This window comes from Nasonia vitripennis, chromosome 5 (assembly GCF_009193385.2).
Source record: "Nasonia vitripennis strain AsymCx chromosome 5, Nvit_psr_1.1, whole genome shotgun sequence".
In the NCBI taxonomy this organism is placed as follows: Eukaryota; Metazoa; Arthropoda; class Insecta; order Hymenoptera; family Pteromalidae; genus Nasonia; species Nasonia vitripennis.
Genome location: NC_045761.1, coordinates 19,124,436 through 19,143,342, shown reverse-complemented (window position 1 = coordinate 19,143,342; position 18,907 = coordinate 19,124,436). Strand labels below are relative to the sequence as shown.

The window sequence follows — 18,907 nt, the reverse complement described above, 5'->3', positions numbered from 1 at the left end:
TGTATTATAGCGTCAATTTTTTTAGTTAAAAAATTTTAATGCAAAACTATAAATCGGTGTTGCGATCGAATGATGACGATGTCTATTTGTGTATAAAGAGAAAATTAAAAAACTTGGATGAACAGCCTTGATGAATAGTGGCGATGTCCTAAAACCTTCATTCGTAGTGCTGGTTACACTATTTTTAAGCGTATTATTAGTATAGGACATTTTTTCAAACATTACCATTCTATATATTAACACATTTCATAGCAATTGGAGAAGGAATAAAGTTTCTTAAGAATACAATTCAACAAAATATTTGTAAATTGTAGACACGAAAAAGCATTTAAAAATGATATTTTCTATTATCTCCATTGCATTTCTTACTAACGTATACATAGTGATTTAAACAAAAAAATATGAATCGATCTCTTTTATATTGTTCACTACGTTTTTATTCCAGTTAGTATTGTATAACGAACTGTTGCATTTAAAGTGCTAAACAAAATTTAGATCTTAAAAACCAGTATTACAATTTTGTATGAAATTTAATCTATTGATTTATGATAAAATCATTTCGAAATTCTTTAATAATTTATAAGGGCACGACAAATCGTAACTATTCATCAATGTTGTTTCACCTAGGCTATGAAAAATTAGAGCTGTGAAATACGAATATAAAAAGAATACTGCATGAAAAAAAAACAAGTAAAGTGGGAACAAGAGGTTTGTAATACACCGTTTCATTTCTAGTTATAGAGTGAAAGAAATCTACGTGTTACCTAAAGTTTGTTAAGTTTTGATTTGTTTTTAAACATTGTATTGTAATTTAATTTAAAAGAAAGCACTACGAGTCAGTTTGCGGTTGTCTAATAAGCGAAAGTTATAGATATTTCGAGAAAATCAGTTTTAATTTCTATAGCAGTGTTCATCACAAACTCTCTCTCTCTCTCTCTCTCTCTCTTGTTTGTCGGAAGTGCGCGTGAACCCAAAAACATTTTGATAAATCTGGAAAATAGTGCAATACGATGGTGGTGCAATGAATATACAATGATTATAGATATTGTATTATAAATTTTTGCAATCGAATTGTTTTATTTAAGATATAGCAATCTGAGGAAGCAAAGAAAAAATTTAAGAACCAGGAATCTACAGTCAAAAAAATATATTGTTGATTTGTTACAAATAATTACGATTTTATAAATTCAAATATTTATAGTTTTGACTCTGGATTTCTTTTATAAATTATTTGTTTTAAGTTATTGCTATTACGATTTGTGAATTTTATTTGTATCATTATCTCATTTTATCGTAGCCATAATGGATTTTGTTATCTTAATATATTTGCGATATTTTATAATCCCGTTAAATAAATGACATTGTAAATGCGAATTATTTACAATGTCAGCACGTTAAACCGGAAAAATATTCAGCGCATCGCTCTATATGTATATATCATACTATTTAACCACATATAAAAGCCAAACGACGATTATTCGCACTTTCCTCTAAGTCATTTACAATGTAAAGAGTTAAAACTATTGTTAGCGAATATGATCGTTTTCCTTGAATTAACTGCGAAAAGTCATCCGCCAAACTGTGATTTACTCTTTGCCAAGTGCTGAATAAGATATAAATCGAGCGATGCGTTGAAAAGTGTTTTTTTTGCATGATTCGAATTCAATCTGGTTCTTGAACGCAAAAGGTTTGAATCACGTAAACGGAGAACCGCGAGAGATGTTTATGATTTAACACAGACTATGGCTGAGACTGATTGTAAAGAAAATATATTTCTGTATGTACTTATTTGAGCTTATTTGTAAAATTGTCTCAAATATTTTTCCCGAACTAAACTATTTATAATGTTTTTTGAATGTACTGAAATTTAAAAATTGCTCAAAAGCCTTGTCAGCTGTTTAATCAGATCTATCGATTACAAAACGAAATTTTTTCAACGTTTGTATGTATTCTAGTGGAAATATTACAGCGGAATCCTGAGAGTAGAATTTTAACGAGTTTTTAAACAAATTATTCCTATGTTAAAATTGTGATATACTAACACTAGATATAATATTTTTACACTTAAAATGAAAGAACTTCATATCGTGGCGAGGGACTGAAAACAAATTTTGTGTCGTGAATTTCTTTGATTTATAGGTTGCATTACTTCTCAAATTCTCACAGTATAGTGAGTTTTCGAAAAATACAACTCGCTATTGTATACGCGAAACTTTTTACAACAATATTTCCACTAGTGTAAAATTTACCAGAAGACTCATTTTTACATTCCCATTTTACATCACCTTAGTTTGTTATACAATCAATTTACCCTATCACTGTGTCACGCGCGGACTTTTTTAAACTTTAGACATAACTTTTGTAAATCTCGATTATAGTTCGCAATGATGGTAGGGAACGAGAAAAAAATCTTATTACATTCTGTATTGTACATTGTGCGCATTATGTTTGGAAGATTTTTTTTTATTCGGAGATCGTCTATGTATCCGATATTATTGAAAAAACTTTATTTCTTTCATCCTTGGGCTATGTAATACTTGTGTCGTTAGGTTTTAAAACGTAGTTTCAGTTATTCGTGCACCATGGAAAGGTAGACGCTCTTGAGACATACTCGTCACCTTTACTACTATAGTTTTTTTTTTATTACGGATCGTGTGATGATTTCTCCCCTATACTTTATTTCTGCTCATCGATGATGTTCATCGAGAGCGATGCGTTTTGTGCGTGTGATGAAAAAGACTTGTATTTGTTAATGTCGGCTTGTCGCACTATTAAACAGAAAATTAAATAAAATTGCCAATGTGTACTCATTTACTTGACCTTGTTCCTTCAATTTTATAAATTTATTTCACACTGCAGACATTCAAGAAAAATTAATGATGCCAAGTTGACTATCCATTTTCAAGAGTAATCCTTGCCAATAAACGTATGTATTAACGGAAGCCCTCTTATGCCCACGATAAATTTATGCTGGAACAGGAGGACGTGATAAGCGAGGCTATTGGCTATATATTACCTGAAGTGGCTGTAAGGAGAGTGATCACTTACTTGTGTGATTGTACGAAAAATTATATTATAAAATACTACTTATAATATTGCCTAAAAAGTGGATTCGAGCTAGATATCACAGTTCAATGGATAGCTAGCTGTTCAGCTTTGCTCGATTGATATGATAAAACAGTACTTAATTTTTTTCAAATGATACGAAATTAGGATATTGTTGCAGTTTGGTGATAGTATACCATATTTATATAAAATTCATGACTTCATGAACAATGGAATAAATATCCAATACAAATTTTATTTAAGTAAAAGATAATTTTTTACAAACTTATTTTTAATTTGACAAATTATAGTAATGGACAATAATAATAAGAGTCTCACTGAGATAAAAGAATAAGTTAAAATTATGAATCATACAAACTTATACTACAAAATAACAGTATGGCACTACTGTTATATTATCCCTATAAGAGAATAAAGTGATATATCTGAGAAGTAGTAAAGAAATTCACAATCAAAATGATATGTTGTTGATCTTTTACAAATAATTCATTATGAATTTATAAAGGTAAACAAAAGTTAGTATAGTAATATAATACGTACTAAGAAACTTACATTTAAACAGTATAAGAAGTAATTCCAAAAAATTCATAACTTATTCCTTTTTTTCGCCATACAACGACATACTTGAACTATAATTTCATAAGGCAACAATTCAAACTCTGGTTTTTCACTGATGAATTCGATTGCCTTCTTCGTCAGTTCATCCATGCGGAGCCGGTCGGCGATTTGGAGGTATTCGATGACAAATTGTTTTTCATCGTTTCCTCGCACATTTTCTTTAGTCCATATCTAATGCGTATTTGTCTGCTGCAGCCGCGAGATCACCGACTATAGAGTGTCGATGTTTTTGTCTTTTCCAGCGTAAATAAAACGGACCATTTCCACGAGAACGTCGTATTTGATATCAACAATGTCGACGGTATTCTCCTGGCTCTCCTTCATCTCGGTGAGTTTTTTCAATATTGATTATCCCCTTTTTTCCTTTTATTAATAAATTAGGTAATGTATGCATACCTTACATACAAACGTATAAGTATACCTATAGCGAGCAAAAGGAAATTTCGAACGAATCGCGATTGGCGCGCAAAATTGAGCAAATGTTGCCAACTCAAATCCTATATATTCGCGCAATCTGCTGCCAACGTCGCGAAAAGCTGATGTGGGTGGATATCCGAAGTGTAATATTTCTACAACCCACCGCAGCTCGCGGGGAGAGATGAAGACGTCGTCTTCGGGTGCGATCGCGGCTAAAACGACCGCGATCTAGTGCTCTTGATGTGTGAAAATCGAATGTCTCGTTACTCAGGTCACGAATAATGGCACCTCCGCCAGTCGTTACCGGGATATCCCCGAAGGAAGGACCACCCGGTACGCGTATAACCATCCGAGGCGAGTTTCTCGGCACCAAAGCCCAGGAACTTATAGGTTAGTTTCAACTGTCATTTCTATATTTCGCGATTGTTTATACTTGATTTTACGCCGTTATTGTTGAGCGAAATGTCTGTTTCTATTTTGCAAAGAGTTAAGTTCTATTTACCATTATTTGCATTGTTTTTACGTGGAGTTGCGATACTTACAACGATAATGAACATGTTTGAATGTAGCTATTATTTTTCATTTCCTGTACTCCATCAAATTGTTCAACCTGTTGTTAGGGATTTTAATCACATTAATTGTTACCTTATTGTCCTATAATTTTCATAAAATTATTATTTTCATCACTAGCAATATCATTTTTATTATCTCGCATTTTGATTTTGCAGAACAATTTCTCAGATTCTCTAAATTATTTATTGTCCTATAATTCATATGTATTTCATAATCCACGGTGTTCTGTAGTATATTTTAGTTATATTGTGCTTCTTATAGCCATTTGTATTTTAAAGTGACTACAGCTTATGTAACAGAGTTTAAGAACATTTAATTAATAAGGTCATTTTTACATTACAAACTATTTATTTAGGTCTTACAATATGCGGATGCGATTGCTTATTGTCGGCGGAATGGAAATCCCCGAACAAAATAATTGCAAGATCTGGGCCATGCAAGGGAAGAGGTGATATAATAGTGACAACTCGTTCTGGAGGTCAAGGAACTTCAACAGTGCAGTTTAGAGGGTACCATGAAACAATTGGTCCAATGAAAGAATCCGCAGTATGGGTAGAAGAGGCACCAGTTCAAAGTTTTGTATGGGGTAGACGTGCATTGTCACCCACCAATTACCAACAAGAAGATCCTTTAGGCCTCAGTGTTGAAGGAAATGAGTAAGTAGAATTAATCTAGATAACATTCTATTAATACATATTTTCTAAAAGCATACTTTATTAAATTTTTACTTTTAGAAAAAAATTTCCCGAGGATGAGTTAGTTGAGCTATTTGGTGATGCCAGTGGTGAATTAACAAGTGAAAAGTTTCATCCTGGCATGTTCCTGTTGCAACACCATCATGCAACTTCATTAGATGACCTTAAAGCAGGTTTAGCCTACTTAAGACGTAAAGTAAACTCACAAAAGGAGGGTCAGCTTTCTTTCCTAAAGGTTTGTATCATGTTTTCATATTGGAAGAACAGTGATATTTTAGTTATTCAATATTCTTGTGAAACTGTTCTTAATACGTTATAATTATTTTTAGGCTAATGTTGGATCTGTAATGGAACAACTTGAAACTATTACATTTCTTAAAGAGCAATTTGAGGCAGATGTGAAAAAATATGGTGAAAATCCTATGGAAAAACTTGAGACTGCCATAAGAGATTCCATGACAGAAGCCAATAAACTTTTCGACGACGTTTTAGCTAGGAGAGATAGAGCAGATGCAACGAGGAATGCATTATCGGTGATGCAGAGATACAAGTTCTTATTTTGTATGCCTGTTAATATTGAGAAAAACATTAAGAATGGCAACTATGATCTAGTAATTAACGATTATGCACGTGTAAAAAATTTATTTAAAAATACTGAAGTTGAAGTGTTCAAAAAAGTTTTGAGGGAAATCGAGTATAGAATAGAGACTCTTAGAGAAGTATTAAAAAAAAAATTAGAAGAAGTGCCATTCGCATTGGAAGAGCAAAAAAAGATTATCAGACATCTTATTAATCTTGAAACTGAAGGAGATCCAGCTTGGGATGCAATAGGTAAATCGTTTGAAGTCAATGAAAAACATATTTTGCATTTATTTCTTAAATATTAACGACGCAAATTATTTTTAGTTTCACATGCAAATTATTTAGAAAAAAGTATAAAATCTTGCTTAAATGAATACTTGGATCCTGAAAACAGAGATGATGATTACAGAGGAGGCTTAGTTATTAAATCTAATGCATCCACTCCGATGTCAATTAAACAATTTAAATTAACAAAAACTGAAGAAAACAATGCACCTACTAGAGTTCAGTGTATTGAAGCATTGTGTGACATCATTATGGAACAATTACCAGACCTGTGGAGATTAGGTCAAAGTTACTTTACAGGGCAATTGCATGTTAGTGTTGATACAGAAAAACAAGGACCATTTAAAGTGAGTTGTTGTTTTTTTTTTAAGTAATACTACGTTAAAGAAGTAAAGAGTATTTAGAAATCTTTAGGTGTTATTTATCCAATGTAGGCTAATTTTGTTTTAACTTTTCAGAACTTGGTGCTATCAAGTATTCAACATGCTGTTGATGCCATGAAAACTGCTTGTGACACTAGTATAGAAGCTCCATGGCTTTTACATAATCTCAGGTGTATTAGACATATGTATGCATCACTAATTCATTTAGACTTACCGAGTGATGCTTTAGACCTATTTGGAACGTTTATTTTTGACTTGAGGTAAAAATGCGAATATGGTATTAGAATATCGTTAAAAAGAATATCGGTTTTATGTACTCTTGTTTTTATTTCAGATTACAATGTTTGGTGTCACTGTTTAAACAGACTGCTGATAATATTCTTTTGCTGAATCGCAAAGAAACATGGGAAATAGAATATTTAGATGCAGATGGTGGAATTACCAAGTTGGTGTGTTTAAAAATTTTTACGTAACATTCTTTTTTTTATCCTCATATTTTTATTAAACTTTTTATTTATTTGAAAATAGCCATCACTCTTCGAAGAAATGGTAATGGAAGTGGCCAAGTTGGCAAAAAATACAGCCGTGGCTTATGGACCAAGAGAGTCACCTTTGTTAGCAGATCCAGAACATCAAGAAGAATACCACAACTTAATCAAGTCGCTGTTTTCATCTTTTGCTCACTGTCTTCACCAGCTGGCCACCAGTGGTAGTGAAGACACATTTGACGAGGAGATAAGGGCTACCTCGCGATTAACAGGCTCTCCTGCTTATAGAATAAGGGACAGCAAAATGCATGGACCGGTAAGCTAGAATTTCGGATAATTACAATCTCCTTTTAGGATTTTGTTAATAATTTCCAGTCTTAACTGAGGTGGCATTACAGACTTGGGAAGAGTGCCTCCTGATATCTTTGAGCAATATCAGGTATACGCTAAAGGTGGTGCTACCGCGAATAGAAGAAAATCTCAAATCACAGGGATATCCAGATTTATCTACTGCCATTGGTTATAACTCTGACTGGACGGAGTTGGAAGCTCTAGATGCTGAAGTATTAAAAACTTATTTAGAAAGACGTTGCGATCCTCTCATCGGGACAATAGAGCCTAGCATGTATTTAGGCGGTCGAGATTGGACGTCAGAATTCAAACCAAAGCACGTAAAGCCATATGTTCAAGAAATCTTAGCCAACGTGATAGCTGTTCACGCCGAGGTAAATTATTCAAATCTGAAAAAATTTAATTTAATTAAATCTTGAGTTGGATTTGAAAATTTTAATTATCTTTAAGGTTCGACGAGTTTCGCCGCGCTTACTTTATCGAGTACTTTCGCACATCGTTGAAACCATCTCCGAAGAATTAGCTCGTTTAATGTCTTGCGCTAATAAACGGTTTAGTGCACAGGGTATTATACAAGCCAGGACTGATATGTTACTGTTGCAGAAAGCGTTAGAGCGCTATTGTACAAAAGCCGCAAAGTAAGTAAACTGAGATAATTGTTATTATTTAATGATGATATATTTAATTTTTAGTATTGTTTTATGCAAGTAAGTCCTTTGTTCTCAGGAATTTTTTTGAGGACGCTTTACAATCGATACCACCGCCAGCCAGCAAAAAAGATTTGGAGAGGATCGACATACTCTTAACGCAAGTATCAATGCTTATGAGACTACAGTTATCATGTCTAACGGAGAATTTAGATTCGAAGAAAACGGGCTCTAATGAATTAACAACTGTATAGTTTACGAATTTTATTTAATTTTTTTCTGCAATAATTTTGCTTTTGCAAGATTAGTCGGAGAAAGGCAATATATTCTAGTTATCATGAATTTATACATACGGAAAACGACGTTGTTTTATACTATCGCGGAAAATGAAATTAACCGGGTTTACACCTACATGAGGTTTCGCTGAAACGTTTATTTGTTTCATCTCTTTAAAAAAAAAATATATATATATATATTTATTGTATTATAATAAAAATTTTACTTTTTATACATAGCTGTGGCATTTATTCTCATAACAATCAACAGCACTGCGTTCTTCTTAAAACTAAGGAGCCTCTTTAACATCAGTTTCAACGATTTCAATGCTTCCTGTGTATCCGTTCAAAGTCACAGTGTCACCTAGAAAAGAGCGTTTCATCACGCAAGATACTCTCGGAAACTGTCTTACAACTCGCACATGCAAGAGCGAGCCCGAAAAAGAGATACCAGCATGACTCACCGGTTTTGAATATCCTGGTGGCATTTTCGACGCCAACGATGCAGGGCAGCCCGTATTCCCGAGCCACGACGGCACCGTGACTAATCAGTCCGCCGAGCTCCGTGACGACGCCACCCAACAGTGGGAAGTATGGGCTCCAGCCGATATCCGTGGCGTTTGTAATTAGGATGTCACCTGATTGGATGCCCGCGGCTTCCTCCAGAGTTAGGGCGACACAGGCGCGGCCCGTCACCTCGCCGTTGCATACCGACGTACCTTGGACCCGAACGCCTGTTCCCCTCGGTGCGTCGAGCTTTGTTAGCTAAAAAATCGCAGGTTTATTTTTGGTGTGATATGTGTGTCGAGTACAGTCGGATTTTCTTATAAGCACTTTGATTATTTTTTCTAAAAAAGATCGCTAATACGTCTACTAATTAGTACAGTACATTGTTGTAACTCACTTCGACGGGCCTGGGCAGCCCATAGTTTATCTCGTGGTACTTGTATCCCAGCAGCTTCGGTCTGATCTTTCTTCTCCTCACGGCCTTTCTTATAAGCGCCGGCGCAGGTTTGTCGAGCAGCTCAGCCAGTTCGTTATGTGTGAGGAAGAAGATCAGACTCGGATCCGGCAGTCGTCCTTCATTCGCGAGTCGTTCTGCCAATCGGCGATATCCCATCCGCAGATTGTGCACCATCTCGATGAGCAGAGCTTTTGTCGTCTCGCGTCGGGCTACGGCTTTCCGCGTCGCCGGCAGTAACATCCGAAGGACGAAGCGCGTGCTCGACTTGCGAGGTGTCTTCAGTCGGGCTACCGTTTCTGCTGCCGTCAGATCTTTACTGGAGCCCTCCTCGATGTCGCTTTTTGTCTTCAGCATGGACTGCGAGGAAAAATTATTGATTAAGTATTTAATCGGGAAAATTGCGAGTCTACTTATGCGCAGAGGCAAGCTCTGATGGAGACATATATAGAAACACGTAGTTCTAGAAATTCTCATAAGAGGACAGTTTTGCGACAAACGTATTGTTTTGTAATTAGGCATAATTTCGTCCTTCTCTATTCTTTTCCAAGAGGGAAATAAAAATTAATTGTCCTCGATGCTAAGAGATCGTCTATACAGTAAATTTCTCGGTATCGCAAACGTCCCCCGATAATTTTGCTACATTGTATTAAAGTAATTAATAGCCTACAGTGGTCGTCGAACTGACTGCAGCGGGTGATGTCGCATAGCGCGTAATTATCTTTCTCTCGATCCCTCGTTCAACTGTCGTCCGTTACACCAAGATCAATATCTCTGATAAACCAGCAGTAATGCTTTGCACAACTCAACTGAGCCTCGAGAGATGAAAATAATGCGAAAAGAAGAAAGCCTTCGCGCCGACTCGTTAAAAATTAAACTACATAAAATTTTTGGATATTACCTGTTCCAAACATCATCTTATTGTAACTCTTCCTATTCTAAGAGTGTCCTATACTAAATGTCATCGTCGCATTTCCACTACCCTCATCCGCGTACTTTATAAATGAATCGCTTTACAATGTAGCATACAAAGACGTAGAAAATAAGCGAAACTCGATAATAACGCAAGACGCAAGAGCCCCGCGCATTTTTCATTAGCTCAGGAATAGACGGATCGGGAGAAACATTTTTCTAAGAGTTTTTATCAATCGATAGAGCGCAATTAAGCGTACTTATTTTGATGACAGGGAGAGCCGCGCGCAGTGGCTGAAACTTTAATAGTCTCGTAAATACGGCAAAGACGACGAGAAAAAAATAGCGCAGTCAGTTGCCTGCAGTCCACTGTCTGGGAAGATTCACTTCATATGGATCAAGCTTTCGATAGTACAGGCCACATCTGAGAATCCCCAACACAGAGCTGTGCAATTTGCTTCGAAGAAAGGATGGAAGTAATGGATACCATTAAAAGCACGGACATCATGCCGCTGCCCTTTTTTTACTTAAAACTAAGCGGCGCTTGGAAGCCCTCGAGTTGGCCAAGTTATTTGAGATTGATCTACGACTCGTACACGATACTGATGACGTTTTTCATAATGAAAGTGATCATCGTCACCGAAATTTTGTACGTCATCTTTGCCGAAGAAAATCAGTCGAAAGTACTGAAGGACAACGTATACATAATATGCACGTTCATAAACGGCTGGTTCAAAATGTTTAACTTGATCTGCAGGCGCAAGAATATCGCGAATCTGGTGAAGGGCTGCATCGCGAAACAATGGAATCCGCCAAGGGATAACTACGAATCATCGGTGCTTGCCGCAACGAAACAAACGTCAAGGTTTTATCATAATTTTACTTTTATGAACTGAGGTAAATTCAAACCGTACATAATTCTTCCTCTTATTTTATCACGAATAACGCAGGAAAATAACTTTAGCGCACGCATCCGTCGTCGGCTCGTGTGTAGTATCCACACTGTTGAATTCGGTTTTATCCTCGCCGCCGTTTTTGCCCGTAGACGCTTGGTACCCTTGTAACATTACTTTGCCGATCTGCTTCTGGACCTCGTTTGTGCACCAGTCGATAGGCTACACAGTCACTGCAATTGTCCACGTGGCTAACGACAACATTGTCGTTGGTTTCATGATGCAAATTTGCGCGCAGTTGAATGTTCTAAATCGCCGACTGCTGTTGGTTCACGTCGAAGTTGAGAAGGCAGCGCGTCAGCAGAAAGATCAAAGCCAGATTACGTCTCTGGAGACGACGCTTGTTAACGACTGCATCGTTAATTACAGAGATATTCTGAAGCAAGTGTATATATATGTTATACTCGTGTATCTACGCTGTATGTTAACGTGTAACTTGTATATTGAATTTTAAAATTTTTCAGATTCGCCGAACAGTTAAGCGAGACATTCATCGAGACGATTTTTATACAATTTTGCGCGGGACTTTCAGTGATTTGCACGAGCGTCTACGTACTCACCACGCTGAACATTTTTAGTTTCGAATTTTTCGGAATGTTCCTGTATCTTTGGTGCATGTTGGGTCAAATGTTTCTGTACTGCTGGTTCGGTAACGAGGTGGTATTAAATGTGAGTTGCTAAATTTTCCGTTTACTATATTATTTGTATGGACGTCTCTACGTAATTGATTTTGATGATTGTTCTAGAGTTCGAAGCTCTTCCACTCGATCTATAATATGGATTGGATCAAACTGCAGAGTCAGACGCAAACGAAATTGTTGTTCATGATGCTCGTGGCTTCGTCCCCTATTCAATTGTTTCGAGGTGCTATCATCCGAGTGAATTTGGATGCTTTCATCAACGTAAATCGTTTTTTCTCAACTCAATTCGTTGTTGCACGTACGATATCTTACATCCTGCAATTTTTTCAGATCCTCAAGTTTTCTTACTCGGCGTTCAATATTCTACACTGAAGTCTTCGCGAGATTGAAATTAAGTAAGCCTGATAATTTCGAGCAAAAAGCTGTTGATAGATTTGTATACAGAGAACATTTCCTAATAAAAATAAACTATAAGTCAGTCGCAGTAGCGCCAAGCCACAGTATAGTCATACATTCTTCGAGTAGACCTTTTTAGAATCGTATTATACTTTACCTGTATCGTCGCTAGGAATTTCTCTGGCTTCATGCCCCACGTCTCCGTGATCAGGTCGAATTCCTCGATTCCCCGGTGTCCGTGTACCTTCACGAAGTTCAACACCTGCTCGTGAGCCTTCGGACAATTGACTTTCAGCCAGTCCATTGCTTCCGTTGGCTCAAGACTCTTGAACTGTTCGCCCACGCCGCTCTCCCTGATGGTTCTCGTTATCTCCTTCAGCACCACCGGTACTTGTGCACTATTATAAAATTGTTCATCAGTAGTGCAAGTCGAATTTATCATTTTTAGCTATCCCATATCTACCTGATGACGTCGCTGCAAGACCCGAGCAGCAGTGCGATGTCCGAGTAGTGTTCCATGCTCAGCTCCTCGCTGCCCTCGCTGAGGATCGACATCATGAGAACCTGGTAGAATATGCTGCACTTCGAGGTATGGCTGTGGGAAACTCCAACAGCGGTTAACTCCTTTATGGCCTCTTCGAGCATCTTGTACATCTCCTTGGTCGATCTCTTCCGGCCTTTCAAGCTCTCCTGTTTCTTCTTGTACTGGGCGACGACGTTCTCGGCCCTCTCCACGGTCTCTAGGTTCTTCCAGAGGTCGGTCAACATCTGCTTGGTCAGGTTTAGTCTGGCGCTTAGGTTCATGACACCGTTGCGCTTCTTGATGCGCTCGTGGATCTCGAGTGTCAGGATCGATCGGCCGCAGACTGCGATCTCGGTCACGCGGTTGCTAAGGGAGATTTTCTCTTCGACGAAGCGGAAAAGAAGCTGGAAGTTTAAGGCGTTTATTTACGTATCCACAATCTTATACATAAGCACTATTAGTAGATACAGCTGGTGTCTTACGTTCATGTAATTGAGTGTACACCTCATATTGCTGATGAACATGTGAGTCGTGTAAAGTTTCTCAACAGCTTTCCTGTGAAGGTTGGTCTCCGTCGAGATGTTCAAGCCGTGCACGACGCTGCTCATCGTCAGTGGCGTGATCGCCGTCGACAAGACTTCCCCGACGTTGGCGAAGGTGAAGATATCGTAGTCGCTCGGTACACCGGATCCTGTGCACAAAAGCGAACTTTTCACTCCCCCTCGCACATCGGTAAATACAGCCCAAGATCGGCAGAATGAAAATAAGTGTCTCACCCAACTCGTGAGTGAGTTCGAAGTCCGTCCAGGTGTCGAGTGCCGTGACAGGCCTCGACTGTAGCAGGTAGACCTGATCCTTGACCACAGCCCACTCGATGTCTCGAGGTGCCCCGTAGAGTTTGTCCAGGCTCACACCGACGTGCGCCAACCTCATCGCGAGCTCCAGACTGACCGATAACTCGTCTCTTTCGTGACGAGACAGACCGAGGCAGTGGGTACCACCGTCGGAAGTCAAGCTGACCTTCTGCGATTTCTTGCCGATCGTCGAGCTTTTGAGGGACAAGGTGTCGCTTCGGCTGCGCTCGATCATCAGGGTGTCCGGGTCGACTAGGGCTGATACCACTGCCTGATAGAGATTCGGTGTGATTAGGGATGGGTCGATCGAGAGAAAGTATTATGGTGTTGCATGTTATACTTCTCCTAAACCGTAATTCGAAGTTATGAGGATCTCCTTCGGATTGCCGGTGATCGGGTGCCTCGTGAACATCACTCCGGCGGCTTCGGCGTCCACCATCTGCTGGACGCAAACGCCCATCGCTGCCCTTATCGGCATTCCGTGCTGCCTCCTGTAATTTTGTCATACCAAAACGTTCTTATCTTCAATTTTAAATACACATGATCGATAAATGATAAATCGCTCGATTATACCTGTATTCGACGCTCTGGTGAGTGTACAGACTGGCCCAGCAGTGAGCGACGTATTTGACAACTTGACCAGATTCCTTGATACCAAGGAAGGTCGAGTTCTGTCCCGCGGCCGACGTGTCTTCGCTATCTTCTCCGACTGCGCTAGACCTCACGGCGTACATGACTTGCCGATCGCTGTATTCCAAGCTCTTCAAAGAATCGAGAATCTCGTTTTGTACGGTGTGAAGTACCGGCGTGTTCTCCATCAGTTCGACGATGCTTTGAAAGGGATCGAGTTATCATTATGTGACTGTACATGTCGATGAAGTGTAAAATTACCTTTGGCAGTACTCTCTGAGATTACCGATTTTTCCCGAACTGCAGATCGTCACAAACTCATCGATGGCTTCTTCCAGTTTCGCGTGATACTTTATATGCGACTCGAGAGCATGGGCCGTCACACAGAAGCCTTTGGGTACGACAAACTGAGAGGAAAATTGAGCAAGTAATGTTAAAATTCTCGATAAAAAACCATTTCACAAAACTTACCTTCGAAGTTTCGATCGAAGTAAGCTCTGCCAGTGAGGCGCCTTTGCCTCCGACGAGGCTCTCGTTTTGACATCTGCTGTCTTCGAACGAGAGGGTGTAGACTTGAGGAATTTCGTCGGGCTGTCGAGCTTTCACGAATCGTTTAATCGATGGTACCGTAACTGGACAGGCACCTGAGTATGGTTTCCACAACTGGATCATACCGACGCCTTGGACGTCGTTTAATTTCAGCTCGAAGTTGCAATAGTAATACTGGGAGTCCCATGGATAGCCTCCGTAGAGGGTCCTTTGATTTCTCCTGTGCAATTGGACGATAGCTTCGTATTTCTTACCTCCGGCTGAAATCAACGATAAGCTCTGAGATTCGCTCGATTTTTTCGTGAAATAAAAGTTGTATACTGACCGGTGAAATCGATCGAGTACTCGTTGAACCCGTTGTCGAATCTGCCGAAGAATCGTTTCTCGTCGAAATTTATCGCGGTGATCGGGTGCAAGTTGTCCGTGGGGTCTTTTACGTGTCCGAATTTCACACTAAAAAAGGTAAACATGCGAATAATCGTTCTTCGTTCGAACAACAGAAAGCAGAGCCGCGAAACTGTAATCTTACTTCTTCAATCCGTCTTTGAAGTCAGCCAAGTTCAATCGGAACTGGACACCCATAGCATCGAAGCCCGTGATGCAAATTCTCTTGTCGTAGTGAACTGCATCGCATTTTCCCCAGCAGCATTGGCGCACTCCTCGCAAATATAGCTCAACGCTCGACGAATTCTCGAAGGTCAACTGCCCTACGAGAGATCCGTACTGGTCGATCTCGTCGATGTTTAACTTGTCTCTGTGCATTTGTTTTAGTAATACGTTATAGCGATTCTATGCGAATGATGGTAGAAAGGAAAATTTGCTTACATGAGCTGTTGCCACTTGGATTTTTTCCAGGAACTCTGAGCGAGAGCTCCGGCTCGGAGATCGGAAGTCCAGAATTGCTCGAGCGATATCGGTCGGGCGTTTGCTACGAAGCTGCAGGAACGAAAATTATAAAAAATCGTTGTAATTTAATTGTGTTAACCGAAATAATAATTAAGAATAAATTATTCGAATCCACCGAGCGATCCGTCGACTTCCCAAGTGTATAAGCTAATCGACGAAACTTACATACAATTAAAGCACACGTGTTCGACGTCAGCGTCGCTATCCCGATTAATATCCGATCGATTTCCTTTCCTCAGCAGTCCGTTGAAGATTATGCGCGCTCGCCTTCCGGACTCCAAAACGCTTATTTTCAAACCCGCAGCAGACCAGCTCGACGTCCCGAAATCGTACGTGACAGTGTTTGGGTGATCTAGATTATTTATTTTATTTAAGAAAATTAGATAAATCTAATTTAGTCGATTATTGGATCGTACTCACCAGCCAATTCATAGGTTCGACCGTCTTCCAGACCCAAGAAAAGGGACACTTCTGCGTGATTGCGTTGTCGATAGTTTATTTCGACAAACACGAAATTGTTCTTCAGATCGGCGCCGTAGTAGCTGACTGCGTTTGAATCCTGCTTTTAAACAAGAACAAAGAATTTTTTTTAATTCGAGGCCAGATCCCCGTCAATCGAATCACGAATTCTTACGTGTTGTCTATCCCTAACGCCGTCGACCAGCTTATCCATTTCATCGTTCGAATCACTTTGCAGGCCAACTCGGCTCCTTTTTCTCCTCGCGATCCAACGAACCGCTAATTGACGCCTCCGCTCGAACAGCCAGCCTGCGGTTGCGTAAAATCGTATTAAATCAGTCAATTAGACGTGAAATTGCTCTGTGTGATGATGGGGAATGATGTGTAATCCGGTGTTTACGAACATTTGACTTCGACATTTTTTACGCTCATCTATGGGGTACTGAACTAGATCGAGTTATTTGTGTACCTTTTTAAAAAGTTGTGTTTATTTTTCTAAATAAATTTAGAAGAAGGAACTACAATCCTACCAGACGGAAAGCCGAACGTAAAGTGACTGTAATATGAACTCTCGGACTGTCTATCCCGGAAAGGCCCTAATTATTGGGTCAACTTATAATTTCGGTCATTCCCTAGTGGAAAAAAATGTTATAAATTGTAATAAATTGTAATAAAACGTAAAAAAATGTAAGAGAATGTAAGAAACTGTACCTTTTTGTTGGATTTCGGACCTTTTTTCTCATATCTTTTTGTACACTTTCTTACATTTTCAGATTTATTAACTTTTCTTTACATTTTATTACATTCTATTACAAATGTTATTTTACCGCCTAATATAGTCAATATATTATTTTAATTATTAATTTTATTATAAAATGTAACAATGCATAAGAAATTGTAAGAAAAAGTAAAAGGATGTAAGCAGAAGTAAGAAAATAAAAAAGTCGCCATTTTCTTATATAATATTACGCTTACAGACAATTTTTTACCCATGAAACCCTGGATCAATGGATTTGTAATAAATTGTAATAAAACGTAAGAAAGGTCCGAAATCCAACAAAAACGTACAAAATGGTACGATTTGTTAAATTTTCTTATATTTATTATTACAGTTCATTACATTTTTTATTTCCACTAGGGTTATTCTGGATTAATTAATTCCTATAAACTTTCATGAAGCTAATGATTTGACCTAATATTAATATTTCAAACTCCGCGTTATTGATACGCACTTGATTCAGATTTGCATTCGATCGTTTTCTAACTAATTAATGTTGGTTTATTAAATTGCAGGATGAATATTCGACGTTTATACCAATCGAATTTGATTTCTCATACCACTGCAGATAATATTGAAATATGTACTGCATACTTTATTTATCTCAACAGAGATAGCGTCGACATGAATTACGATAAAAATCGTGTGTCAGGGCTCTAATCAGTTGATGACTTTTCAATTTTAACGGCGTTGATGAGATCGCTATATCTACTTCTTTATACGCATACCTGTATCGCTTCTGCGCTCGCACAGCCACGTGAAGAACCACAAGGTGGTCAAGAAGAGCGCCAAAATTTGAAAGAATCCGTAAATCACCTCCATGATCGCCGTTGTGAAGCCAGTATGAACAGCGGCGTCTTTTACACTGTCAGCGACGAGAAAAGCACTTTTAGTGAAAAGGATGGCTCTTTTCTAATTTCGTTCTGTGCGGTTCAATTTTGTGTGCGATTCATAGTTCGATAAACAAAACCGAATATTCGAATATAGAGAAGATAAAACACTATAGCCGCAGGAAGATCCCGTCACCAAATAGCAGTGCACTACTCGTCAATTAAAAGACCATTCTGATTCTGCTAGACGCGCAGTTATTAGTCAACATAAATATCACTATGGCTTTTATAGAGTATAATATACCCACTCGTGTATAGGATTTTTCGGTATACTCATAGTCGAACGTCTAATGCATTTCCCGTGACCTTTCAAGCCCTGTTTTCATATTTATCATTTCAAACTGCGTGTGACTTGTGCACAGGCTAGCTGCGACTAGCATATTGTCTCTAGCCTTGAAAAGCCGCTATATAAACGTCAAAGCTCGGCACAGAGAATCTCACTATTGTACAATACTTGTACGGTAAAATTACGTAGTCAATTTTGCAATAAGCAATTTAGAGACATGAACGAAAGCACTGTATACCGCAGTTTATCACAAAAACAATACGCACGAATTGCAGCAGCACAGAACTTGTATGAGCAAAAAAAAAATAAATAATAATAATAATAAATTTTACAAACTATCCACACGCGTCCAAGAGACGAGACTCACGCGTTAAGAGCCACTCGAAGACTGAATGGAGGAGAGCAAAACACTAACTAGCTATAAGTGTACATGCATGCGCGCGATCAACTGGAGCCGCCGACGCAGATTAGAAAGAAGCGCGAAATCTCTCGATATCACCGGGCTCTTTGCCGATAGCTTTTATTGTTTGCTTTTTACTTGCCTCATCATGTAATTGATTGTATGCATATAGCAAAAACAGTATTATTTTAACGTCGGTGGTATCGTTCACCGATGACTATATTCTGTGCTCAACAGAGAGCTCTTCAGTTGCAAAAAAAAAATATAGTACGTTTGTCCTTGGCTTCAATTAGGTCACAAGAAGCTGCAGCTTGTGTTCCTTCGATAGATTTGCATGTCGCCCCGTTTTCTCGATTATTCTCACTGTTTGTTGACTTTTGCGAGAAAAG

At 38.5% G+C, this 18,907-nt stretch overlaps 3 protein-coding genes across 8 annotated transcripts; 2 read left to right on the top strand and 1 right to left on the bottom strand.

Moving 5' to 3' along the window:
* The first annotated feature begins 4,261 nt into the window (after window positions 1-4,261).
* On the top strand, window positions 4,262-8,613 carry LOC100122627 (exocyst complex component 2). Its single transcript, XM_001606189.6, has 11 exons — window positions 4,262-4,491; window positions 5,030-5,330; window positions 5,409-5,604; window positions 5,699-6,200; window positions 6,276-6,583; window positions 6,695-6,879; window positions 6,954-7,068; window positions 7,148-7,423; window positions 7,506-7,832; window positions 7,909-8,096; window positions 8,185-8,613. The coding sequence occupies exons 1-11, from the start codon at window positions 4,383-4,385 to the stop codon at window positions 8,357-8,359; spliced, it is 2,682 nt and encodes an 893-aa protein (XP_001606239.2). The 5' UTR covers window positions 4,262-4,382; the 3' UTR covers window positions 8,360-8,613.
* Window positions 8,368-18,522, bottom strand: LOC100678915 (putative phosphoenolpyruvate synthase). Of its 4 annotated transcripts, none has more exons than XM_016986323.3 (19): window positions 18,451-18,522; window positions 17,671-17,807; window positions 16,340-16,473; window positions 16,126-16,267; window positions 15,871-16,057; window positions 15,625-15,735; window positions 15,329-15,553; window positions 15,125-15,252; window positions 14,722-15,059; window positions 14,512-14,657; window positions 14,194-14,451; window positions 13,961-14,111; window positions 13,543-13,891; window positions 13,249-13,457; window positions 12,707-13,170; window positions 12,401-12,641; window positions 9,285-9,701; window positions 8,845-9,145; window positions 8,368-8,744 (listed from the first exon to the last, which is right to left on the bottom strand). In XM_016986323.3, exons 2-19 carry the CDS (start codon window positions 17,762-17,764, stop codon window positions 8,671-8,673), a joined length of 3,969 nt encoding a protein of 1,322 aa, XP_016841812.1. In that variant the 5' UTR covers window positions 17,765-17,807; window positions 18,451-18,522; the 3' UTR covers window positions 8,368-8,670. The 4 variants fall into 4 exon arrangements, with proteins under 4 accessions (XP_016841812.1, XP_003424788.2, XP_032456525.1 ...); XM_003424740.5 differs by having other exon boundaries at window positions 16,126-16,264; XM_032600634.1 differs by having other exon boundaries at window positions 16,126-16,264; window positions 18,455-18,502.
* On the top strand, window positions 10,505-12,347 carry Or107 (odorant receptor 107). 3 transcript variants are annotated; one of them, XM_031930892.2, is made up of 6 exons: window positions 10,512-10,902; window positions 11,011-11,118; window positions 11,204-11,593; window positions 11,671-11,875; window positions 11,953-12,108; window positions 12,178-12,331. In XM_031930892.2, exons 1-6 carry the CDS (start codon window positions 10,724-10,726, stop codon window positions 12,217-12,219), a joined length of 1,080 nt encoding a protein of 359 aa, XP_031786752.1. In that variant the 5' UTR covers window positions 10,512-10,723; the 3' UTR covers window positions 12,220-12,331. The 3 variants fall into 3 exon arrangements, with proteins under 3 accessions (XP_016841652.1, XP_031786752.1, NP_001177524.1); XM_016986163.3 differs by having other exon boundaries at window positions 10,505-11,118; window positions 12,178-12,347; NM_001190595.1 differs by having other exon boundaries at window positions 10,724-11,118; window positions 11,204-11,587; window positions 12,178-12,219.
* Window positions 18,523-18,907: the final 385 nt, after the last annotated feature.